Source organism: Embiotoca jacksoni, unplaced genomic scaffold (genome assembly GCF_022577435.1).
Source record: "Embiotoca jacksoni isolate LCO1_2020_lvr unplaced genomic scaffold, fEmbJac1.0.p SCAF_40, whole genome shotgun sequence".
Classification (NCBI taxonomy): domain Eukaryota; kingdom Metazoa; phylum Chordata; class Actinopteri; family Embiotocidae; genus Embiotoca; species Embiotoca jacksoni.
The window spans coordinates 2,992,087-3,003,441 of record NW_027185393.1 but is presented as its reverse complement, the minus strand read 5'-3'; the positions used below and the strand labels follow the sequence as shown (position 1 = coordinate 3,003,441).

At 40.4% G+C, this 11,355-nt stretch overlaps 1 protein-coding gene across 3 annotated transcripts; it reads right to left on the bottom strand.

Moving 5' to 3' along the window:
- Positions 1–3,207: 3,207 nt before the first annotated feature.
- Positions 3,208–8,804, bottom strand: LOC138209778 (DNA-directed RNA polymerase III subunit RPC4). 3 transcript variants are annotated; one of them, XM_069168568.1, is made up of 8 exons: positions 8,130–8,804; positions 5,641–5,687; positions 5,359–5,533; positions 5,120–5,287; positions 4,877–4,979; positions 4,495–4,748; positions 4,268–4,420; positions 3,208–4,192 (listed from the first exon to the last, which is right to left on the bottom strand). In XM_069168568.1, the coding sequence occupies exons 1-8, from the start codon at positions 8,319–8,321 to the stop codon at positions 4,052–4,054; spliced, it is 1,233 nt and encodes a 410-aa protein (XP_069024669.1). In that variant the 5' UTR covers positions 8,322–8,804; the 3' UTR covers positions 3,208–4,051. The 3 variants fall into 3 exon arrangements, with proteins under 3 accessions (XP_069024669.1, XP_069024670.1, XP_069024668.1); XM_069168569.1 differs by having other exon boundaries at positions 5,120–5,241; positions 5,359–5,516; XM_069168567.1 differs by having other exon boundaries at positions 5,120–5,516.
- Between the last annotated feature and the right edge of the window lie 2,551 nt (positions 8,805–11,355).

Below are 11,355 nucleotides of genomic sequence, written 5' to 3'. Positions count from 1 at the left end.
GAGCATTCAGAGAGCGTTCAGAGAGCCTTTAGAGAGCGTTTAGAGAGCGTTCAGAGAGCCTTTAGAGAGCGTTCAGAGCGTTCAGAGCCTTTAGAGAGCGTTCAGAGAGCGTTCAGAGAGCCTTTAGAGAGCGTTTAGAGAGCGTTCAGAGAGCCTTTAGAGAGCGTTCAGAGCCTTTAGAGAGCGTTCTGAGAGCGTTCAGAGTGTTTAGAGAGCTTTTAGAGAGCGTTCAGAGAGCGTTCAGAGAGCGTTCAGAGAGCGTTCAGAGAGCATTCAGAGAGCGTTCAGAGAGCCTTTAGAGAGCGTTTAGAGAGCGTTCAGAGAGCCTTTAGAGAGCGTTCAGAGCGTTCAGAGCCTTTAGAGAGCGTTCAGAGAGCGTTCAGAGAGCCTTTAGAGAGCGTTTTAGAGAGCGTTCAGAGAGCCTTTAGAGAGCGTTCAGAGCGTTCAGAGCCTTTAGAGAGCGTTCTGAGAGCGTTCAGAGTGTTTAGAGAGCTTTTAGAGAGCGTTCAGAGAGCGTTCAGAGAGCGTTCAGAGAGCGTTCAGAGAGCATTCAGAGAGCGTTCAGAGAGCCTTTAGAGAGCGTTTAGAGAGCGTTCAGAGAGCCTTTAGAGAGCGTTCAGAGCGTTCAGAGCCTTTAGAGAGCGTTCAGAGAGCGTTCAGAGAGCCTTTAGAGAGCGTTTAGAGAGCGTTCAGAGAGCCTTTAGAGAGCGTTCAGAGCGTTCAGAGCCTTTAGAGAGCGTTCTGAGAGCGTTCAGAGTGTTTAGAGAGCTTTTAGAGAGCGTTCAGAGAGCGTTCAGAGAGCGTTCAGAGAGCGTTCAGAGAGCCTTTAGAGAGCATTCAGAGAGCCTTTAGAGAGCTTTCAGAGCCTTTAGAAAGCGTTCAGAGAGCGTTCAGAGAGCATTTAGAGAGCGTTCAGAGAGGATTTAGAGAGCATTCAGAGAGTCTTCAGAGAGCCTTTAGAGAGCGTTCAGAGAGCCTTTAGAGAGCGTTCAGAGAGCGTTCAGAGAGCCTTCAGAGAGCATTCAGAGCCTTTAGACAGCGTTCAGAGAGCGTTTAGAGAGCGTTCAGAGCCTTTAGGGAGCGTTCAGAGAGCCTTTAGAGAGCGTTCAGAGAGCCTTTAGAGAGCTTTCAGAGAGCGTTCAGAGAGCGTTCAGAGAGCCTTTAGAGAGCGTTTAGAGAGCGTTCAGAGAGCGTCCAGAGAGCGTTCAGAGAGCGTCCAAAGAGCGTTTAGAGAGCCTTCAGAGAGCGTTTAGAGAGCGTTCAGAGAGCGTTCAGAGAGCCTTTAGAGAGCATTCAGAGAGCCTTTAGTGAGCTTTCAGAGAGCGTTCAGAGAGCATTTAGAGAGCCTTTAGAGAGCGTTTAGAGAGCGTTCAGAGACCATATAGAGAGCGTTCTGAGAGCGTTCAGAGTGTTTAGATAGCGTTTAGAGAGCGTTCAGAGAGCGTTCAGAGAGCGTTCAGAGAACGTTCAGAGAGTCTTTAGAGAGCGTTTAGAGAGCGTTCAGAGACCATATAGAGAGCGTTCAGAGAGCGTTCAGAGAGCATTTAGAGAGCGTTCAGAGAGCCTTTAGAGAGCGTTTAGAGAGCGTTCAGAGAGCGTTCAGAGAGCCTTTAGAGAGCGTTCAGAGCGTTCAGAGCCTTTAGAGAGCGTTCTGAGAGCGTTCAGAGTGTTTAGAGAGCTTTTAGAGAGCGTTCAGAGAGCGTTCAGAGAGCGTTCAGAGAGCGTTCAGAGAGCATTCAGAGAGCGTTCAGAGAGCCTTTAGAGAGCGTTTAGAGAGCGTTCAGAGAGCCTTTAGAGAGCGTTCAGAGCGTTCAGAGCCTTTAGAGAGCGTTCAGAGAGCGTTCAGAGAGCCTTTAGAGAGCGTTCAGAGAGCCTTTAGAGAGCGTTCAGAGCGTTCAGAGCCTTTAGAGAGCGTTCTGAGAGCCTTTAGAGAGCGTTCAGAGCGTTCAGAGCCTTTAGAGAGCGTTCTGAGAGCGTTCAGAGTGTTTAGAGAGCTTTTAGAGAGCGTTCAGAGAGCGTTCAGAGAGCGTTCAGAGAGCGTTCAGAGAGCCTTTAGAGAGCATTCAGAGAGCCTTTAGAGAGCTTTCAGAGCCTTTAGAAAGCGTTCAGAGAGCGTTCAGAGAGCATTTAGAGAGCGTTCAGAGAGGATTTAGAGAGCATTCAGAGAGTCTTCAGAGAGCCTTTAGAGAGCGTTCAGAGTGCCTTTAGAGAGCGTTCAGAGAGCGTTCAGAGAGCCTTCAGAGAGCATTCAGAGCCTTTAGACAGCGTTCAGAGAGCGTTTAGAGAGCGTTCAGAGAGCGTTCAGAGCCTTTAGGGAGCGTTCAGAGAGCCTTTAGAGAGCGTTCAGAGAGCCTTTAGAGAGCTTTAAGAGAGCGTTCAGAGAGCGTTCAGAGAGCCTTTAGAGAGCGTTTAGAGAGCGTTCAGAGAGCGTCCAGAGAGCGTTCAGAGAGCGTCCAAAGAGCGTTTAGAGAGCCTTCAGAGAGCGTTTAGAGAGCGTTCAGAGAGCCTTTAGAGAGCATTCAGAGAGCCTTTAGTGAGCTTTCAGAGAGCGTTCAGAGAGCATTTAGAGAGCCTTTAGAGAGCGTTTAGAGAGCGTTCAGAGACCATATAGAGAGCGTTCTGAGAGCGTTCAGAGTGTTTAGATAGCGTTTAGAGAGCGTCCAGAGAGCGTTCAGAGAGCCTTTAGAGAGCGTTCAGAGCTTTCAGAGAGCCTTTAGAGAGCGTTTAGAGAGCGTTCAGAGAGCCTTTAGAGAGCGTTCAGAGAGCGTTTAGAGAGTGTTTAGAGAGCCTTTAGAGAGCGTTTAGAGAGCGTTCATTGAGCGTTTAGAGAGCGTTCAGAGAGCCTTTAGAGAGCCGCGTTCACGAACAGCTGGTTATTAGTGACATCAATGAACTCAGAACGATCGGATTGTGAACAGATCAGTGTTTAAAGTCTGAAGAGTAGAGAAGTAATAATCAGACATGAACAGTGTTTGACTTTATCCAAGCGTCCAGTCTGTCAGTTTCATCATAGAAACATACTTCAATAATCACCCATCCCATAATAATCATCACACCTGCTGTGTACTGTAGTTTTAAAGTCAGCTAAATGATAGCCACGTTTGTTGTAAAGCACTAAAGTGTGGATGTAGAAGAAACAGTTTGGTTAGGAAAGATGAAGACTTGTTCTTGTCTTCATCATCAGTCGGTGATCAGAGGAAACACATGGAGGTGAGTATTTTTTTATTTCATATAAAACCTTCAACACAAAGTTCAACAGGTGACCAACATCAGCGCTGCTGTGAAGAAGAGTGATGAAGACCTGATGAAGACTCCAGCTGTGGTTCCAGTTCTCCACAGAATACAGGAGAACCCTGTGATAGCGCCCCCTACAGGGTTACTACTACTACTTACCTCTCCTGCCATCTACTGACGGTAACATGTATGACAGTTTGTGATTCAACCTTCAGTTTCAGAGAAATCCGTTTTTATTTCTGCTGACACAACAAATCAAAACAGAATGTGACTAGAACCTCCTCCATCAGGTTACCATGACAACAGTACCACCGGTCAGCTGTCTGTCTCCACTCACGTCACATCTGTAGTTAAGACTTCATGAATCTGATGGCACACAAAGTTGTTGCCATGACAACAGATGATGCTTCACACAGGTGGTAGATGGAAACTAACAGGATGAGGTCACAGGGATGTTGACCTTTGACCCTCTGGATATAAAATGTCTTCATTGTATCCTGTCAGAGTTGTGTAACATTTTGTCGTAAGTGTTTCAATTTGGAGTTATGGTCACAAACTTTGACCTTTGACCTTCAGTTGATGTTTGAGAGAACATTTGAAGAAGGTGTTCCTGAGACTCAGGAGAACCTGCAGCTTCCTCTTCCTAGTTCTGGTTCTGGTGGATCAGCGTGTCGGAGCTGCTTCCTGCTGCAGCATCTTCTCATCAGAACCTCTTCAGAACAAACTGCAGTGGGTTCCTTCACCGTCCTTGTCTCCCAGCGTCCAGCTGAGGGACCGTTGGACCTCCTCCCCGATGTCTCACATCCGTCCTCGTCTCTCAGGGGCCCGCCGGCTGCTGGGCCGCAGCCTGCCCCAGTAACGCCTGGAAGTCCGGAGATAAGACCAGCTTGTGGTGGACGTTTCCCAGCACCATCATGTCCCCAGTCCGTCCATCAGACAGACGCACGGACACCAGCTGCTGCAGAGGGGACAGGGACAGGTCTCAGAGAGAGATGGGGTCTCAGTGTGTTGAATGAACAGCTGGAGGACGTACCTGCAGGAAGGAGAACGCCGCTCCCTCCGAGACGTCCATCACAATGTCTCCCAGCTTCAGCTCCACCTTCCCAGACCTCCGGATCTGCAGCTTACCTAGAAGTCCTTCAGGGAGCTGGGAGAGGACGGGACAGCTGTCCTTTAGCCCCGCCTCCTGAGGATAGACACACACAGCCTGAGGAGCACATTCACCGACAACATGGTAAATATGTGAGACTGCTGACTCACCTGTCCTGGAAGGTGTGGCGTCCTCCGGTCCTCGGACCGGCCATCCTTGGCAGCTTTGTCTCCTGGAGGTCTGAGACCAGCGTCCCCCTTCAGCCCGGCCCCCCGGCCCGGCATGCAGTCCGGCAGCTGCATGAAGAACAGCTCCTCTCTGCTGGACAGGTGGAGCTCCTGCAACAGCTCCACCAGGGACGGCTGCTCCGTCCTGCTGCCAGCTCCACCTGCAGGTCCACGGGGGGGAGGGTGGGTCTCTGAACCTGCAACAGGACAATCACAATAACACACAGTCACATGTTCCATCAAACCTCTGATCTGACAACAGGTGGAGCTTCAACAGGAAGTCCGTCCCCCGGTCAGCCTCCACCTGTCACCTGTCAGCCCTCACATGTGATGGTGGTCCCTCTGTGGGTGGAGCTGCTGGATTGACACAGAGGCAGCTGGATGGGTTTCAGACGGACATCGTTCTTCAGACCAGGATCATCGATGAACTGAAGGACACACACACACACACACACACACACACACACACACACACACACACACACACACACACACACCAGGGTTATTAAAACACACACTCGTGAACACACACCTGTCACCTTACTCGTTCACAGGGAGGAACACTCACGTCGTCTCTCTGCAGCTTACTGAGGATCTCATCTTCATCCTCGGACTCCTTCCTCTCCTTCTTCACCTGTTTACAGATGGGGGCGGAGCTAGAGTCCTGCAGGTGTGCAGAACCACGCCAGCCTGAATAGAGCGGATGGGAGGAGGAGGAGGAGAAGGAGAAGGAGGTCTGTGAGAGGACGTGTGGACGTTGGTCTGGAGGCGAGAGGACGCTGCAGGACAGACAGACGGAGGACACACCTGTTTTCCGGACGTTGTCAGCGGGGCCCGTCTCAAAGATGGAGTGGGACTGGATGGTCTGAGGCCGCTCCTTCCTCCTCCCTCTGCTCTCCCTCCTCCTCCTCTCCTCCCGCTCCCTCCTCTCCTTCCTCTGAGACACGTGGACCTCCTCCTGCAACCTGGGGAGGACCAGCACCGTTTTCACGGGGACACGGTAAAAACACGTTAAATACATGTCAAACACACATGAAACACACGTGACCGCTCTGACTGATCAGGACTCTTCCTCTTGTCGGGACTCACTCGTCTTTCGTCTTCCTCACAGCGTGGACGTTGGGCTCAAAGGTTTTCTGTGGACAGATCAGAGGATGAGACACGCTACAGGTTCATGTCGCTCTCATGTCAGTAGATATCATAATAATAATATACCTATACATAATAATATCCATCAATAGATACAATAATAATAATAATAATATCCATCAGTAGATATAATAATAATAATATCCATCAGTAGATATAATAATAATAATATCCATCAGTAGATATAATAATAATATCCATCAGTAGATATAATAATAATATCCATCAGTAGATATAATAATAATACTAATATCCATCAGTAGATATAATAATAATATCCATCAGTAGATATAATAATAATAATATCCGTCAGTAGATATAATAATAATATCCATCAGTGGATATAATAATAATATCCATCAGTAGATATAATAATAATAATATCCATCACTAGATATAATAATATTCATCAGTAGATATAATAATAATACTAATATCCATCAGTAGATATAATAATAATAATATCCATCAGTAGATATAATAATAATATCCATCAGTAGATATAATAATAATATTCATCAGTAGATATAATAATAATACTAATATCCATCAGTAGATATAATAATATCCATCAGTAGATATAATAATAATATCCATCAGTAGATATAATAATAATATCCATCAGTAGATATAATAATAATATCCATCAGTGGATATAATAATAATATCCATCAGTAGATATAATAATATTCATCAGTAGATATAATAATAATATCCATCAGTAGATATAATAATAATAATATCCGTCAGTAGATATAATAATAATATCCATCAGTGGATATAATAATAATATCCATCAGTAGATATAATAATATTCATCAGTAGATATAATAATAATACTAATATCCATCAGTAGATATAATAATAATATCCATCAGTAGATATAATAATAATATTCATCAGTAGATATAATAATAATACTAATATCCATCAGTAGATATAATAATATCCATCAGTAGATATAATAATAATAATATCCATCAGTAGATATAATAATAATATCCATCAGTAGATATAATAATAATACTAATATCCATCAGTAGATATAATAATAATATCCATCAGTAGATATAATAATAATAATATCCGTCAGTAGATATAATAATAATATCCATCAGTGGATATAATAATAATATCCATCAGTAGATATAATAATATTCATCAGTAGATATAATAATAATACTAATATCCATCAGTAGATATAATAATAATATCCATCAGTAGATATAATAATAATAATATCCGTCAGTAGATATAATAATAATATCCATCAGTGGATATAATAATAATATCCATCAGTAGATATAATAATAATAATATCCATCAGTAGATATAATAATATTCATCAGTAGATATAATAATAATACTAATATCCATCAGTAGATATAATAATAATATCCATCAGTAGATATAATAATAATATCCATCAGTAGATATAATAATAATAATATCCATCAGTGGATATAATAATAATAATAATAATATCCATCAGTAGATATAATAATAATATCCATCAGTAGATATAATAATAATAATAATAATAATAATAATATCCATCAGTAGATATAATAATAATATCCATCAGTAGATATAATAATAATAATATCCATCAGTAGATATAATAATAATATCCATCAGTGGATATAATAATACTAATATTCATCAATAGATACAATAATAATACTAATATCCATCAGTAGATATAATAATAATATCCATCAGTAGATATAATAATAATATCCGTCAGTAGATATAATAATAATAATATATAATAATTCAAACTAGCAGGGGGCGCTATGACTATGAGCGAATATGACCATACAGGTGTCTTCAGGGCGGGACTGTTATCAAAGATGTAACGTTTGAGGAAGATCAGAATATGTACATAAAAGTTATAGCAACTTGTAGTTTCATGGCGAGACACTCAAATTCTTTGGATGACTTGTCATCTCCCAGGTGTTCAGATAGACAGAAGAGTTCAGGTCGGTGCGTCAAAGTCTGGAGGAGTTCCTTAAAATACAACACCTGCGAATCGCCAAAAATGGCGACTAAATACAAAATGGCGGACTTCCTGTTAAGTTGAAGTCATGATGCCAAGAGACTTTTTTGTCCATCTCGGTGTGACACACCTGTCCAACGAATCTGGTGCATGTGGGTGAATGTGGCCGCCGGGGCATCTCGCTAGGGGGCGCTAGCGAGCCATTTGGCCACGCCCACTCGCGACTCCACTAGAATAGGACATTTTTCGCCGGGAGACATGTGTGTAAAAACTTTCATGAGTTTTTGAATGTGATAAAACCTCCAAAAATGCAGTTTGTGGAGAATACTATAAAATCCCTTAATAACAATTCCTTGGATAACAACAGGGCTTTCACCCTAAGAGGGCGGCACCACGGTGCTCGGGCCCGAACGACGCTACAGGTGTGTACCTTGGGTTTTTTGAAGGTCCCCCCCAGGGTCAGGTCTCTGGTTCTGAGGGACGTCAGTCTTCCAGGCGGAGGGGGGGAGGACAGACCCCTCACCCGGCCTGGGAGACCTCTGCCCGGGCTGAAACTCCGCCCCGCCCCGCTGCCGCCGCCGGAGGAGCCGGGCCCACTTGCTGCATCCCGGGGTTCGGTCATGTTCTGGTCCCAGCTGCTTTAATGTTTCACCTGGTTAGTGGCAGTAGTTCACCGAGACGCCATGATCTCTCCGGGACAAACTGAGCGTCTTTATCCCAGCTGAAGCCACCACACAGCCGCCGTTTCCCGGCGGAGAGACTGTCCTCCGTCCGTGGCTCACATCACCGACACGGAGCGTCTCTTTGTGTCCGCAGACCGTGAACGCATCACACAACACAGATTCAATCTTTTTCCCTCCATTTTGTTGGTTCGCGGTCAGAACCCGGACGGTACGGTGGCGGAACTGCGTGTTTCCGCGGTGTCCGCAGCTGCGTTAGCGGGAGTTTCACTGCGCCTCCGTGTTTACACTGCGGACGGTTCACTGTGACCCGGTTCGAGGTGGTTGTAAAAAAAACCCACTTCGGAGTAGAGACGTTAAAAACAATCGGTATGTTGTTGTTGGAGCTGCAGCTCCGGTTTACCGCCGGCTGTTATTGTTCCTCAGCGGCACTACACCGGGGGGACACCGGGGGGCGCTGTTAGTGCGGCATGTTAAAGGGAGACCTGATACAGTGATCGAAGAAGTCTGGTCTGACGTCACTTATGTACATTTTAGAGGACGAATGCCTCATTTTTATGTTTTTTTTATGAGAAACTTCTGTGTTCTTCTACCATGAACTTCTCACGAGTCTCCCTGACTCAGAACCACTGACTGTATATCGGGTCAGAACCACATGTATAACCCTAACCTCATGAGGTCCAGCAGTCTCTGATAACTCCCTCAGTTCGTAGAATTATGTTGTACATAACATGTAGATGTATATAAATATAGTTATGTTACAGATAACATGTAGATGTATATAAATATAGTTATGTTACAGATAACATGTAGATGTATATAAATATAGTTATGTTGTACATAACATGTAGATGTATATAAATATAGTTATGTTGCAGATAACATGTAGATGTATATAAATATAGTTATGTTGTACATAACGTAGATGTATATAAATATAGTTATGTTGCAGATAACATGTAGATGTATATAAATATAGTTATGTTGTACATAACGTAGATGTATATAAATATAGTTATGTTACAGATAACATGTAGATGTATATAAATATAGTTATGTTGTACATAGCGTAGATGTATATAAATATAGTTATGTTGTACATAACATGTAGATGTATATAAATATAGTTATGTTGCAGATAACATGTAGATGTATATAAATATAGTTATGTTGTACATAACATGTAGATGTATATAAATATAGTTATGTTGTACATAACGTAGATGTATATAAATATAATTATGTTGCAGATAACATGTAGATGTATATAAATATAGTTATGTTACAGATAACATGTAGATGTATATAAATATAGTTATGTTGTACATAGCGTAGATGTATATAAATATAGTTATGTTGTACATAACATGTAGATGTATATAAATATAGTTATGTTGCAGATAACATGTAGATGTATATAAATATAGTTATGTTGTACATAACGTAGATGTATATAAATATAGTTATGTTGCAGATAACATGTAGATGTATATAAATATAGTTATGTTGCAGATAACATGTAGATGTATATAAATATAGTTATGTTGTACATAACGTAGATGTATATAAATATAGTTATGTTACAGATAACATGTAGATGTATATAAATATAGTTATGTTGTACATAGCGTAGATGTATATAAATATAGTTATGTTGTACATAACATGTAGATGTATATAAATATAGTTATGTTGCAGATAACATGTAGATGTATATAAATATAGTTATGTTGTACATAACATGTAGATGTATATAAATATAGTTATGTTGTACATAACGTAGATGTATATAAATATAATTATGTTGCAGATAACATGTAGATGTATATAAATATAGTTATGTTACAGATAACATGTAGATGTATATAAATATAGTTATGTTGTACATAGCGTAGATGTATATAAATATAGTTATGTTGTACATAACATGTAGATGTATATAAATATAGTTATGTTGCAGATAACATGTAGATGTATATAAATATAGTTATGTTGTACATAACGTAGATGTATATAAATATAGTTATGTTGCAGATAACATGTAGATGTATATAAATATAGTTATGTTGCAGATAACATGTAGATGTATATAAATATAGTTATGTTGTACATAACGTAGATGTATATAAATATAGTTATGTTACAGATAACATGTAGATGTATATAAATATAGTTATGTTGTACATAGCGTAGATGTATATAAATATAGTTATGTTGTACATAACATGTAGATGTATATAAATATAGTTATGTTGCAGATAACATGTAGATGTATATAAATATAGTTATGTTGTACATAACATGTAGATGTATATAAATATAGTTATGTTGTACATAACGTAGATGTATATAAATATAATTATGTTGCAGATAACATGTAGATGTATATAAATATAGTTATGTTACAGATAACATGTAGATGTATATAAATATAGTTATGTTGTACATAATGTAGATGTATATAAATATAGTTATGTTGCAGATAACATGTAGATGTATATAAATATAGTTATGTTGTACATAACGTAGATGTATATAAATATAGTTATGTTGCAGATAACATGTAGATGTATATAAATATAGTTATGTTGTACATAACATGTAGATGTATATAAATATAGTTATGTTGCAGATAACATGTAGATGTATATAAATATAGTTATGTTACAGATAACATGTAGATGTATATAAATATAGTTATGTTGTACATAACGTAGATGTATATAAATATAGTTATGTTACAGATAACATGTAGATGTATATAAATATAGTTATGTTGTACATAGCGTAGATGTATATAAATATAGTTATGTTGTACATAACATGTAGATGTATATAAATATAGTTATGTTGCAGATAACATGTAGATGTATATAAATATAGTTATGTTGTACATAACATGTAGATGTATATAAATATAGTTATGTTGTACATAACGTAGATGTATATAAATATAATTATGTTGCAGATAACATG

Bases quoted from the DNA above. Each gene is read 5' to 3' on its own strand.
- LOC138209778 (XM_069168567.1), bottom strand. From the start codon at position 8,321: ATGACCGAACCCCGGGATGCAGCAAGTGGGCCCGGCTCCTCCGGCGGC. The intron at 5,688-8,129 runs GTACACACCTGT...ATCTGTCCACAG, and splicing joins GGACCTTCAAAAAACCCAAG to AAAACCTTTGAGCCCAACGT. The intron at 4,193-4,267 runs GTACGTCCTCCA...TCCCCTCTGCAG, and splicing joins CGGCGTTCTCCTTCCTGCAG to CAGCTGGTGTCCGTGCGTCT.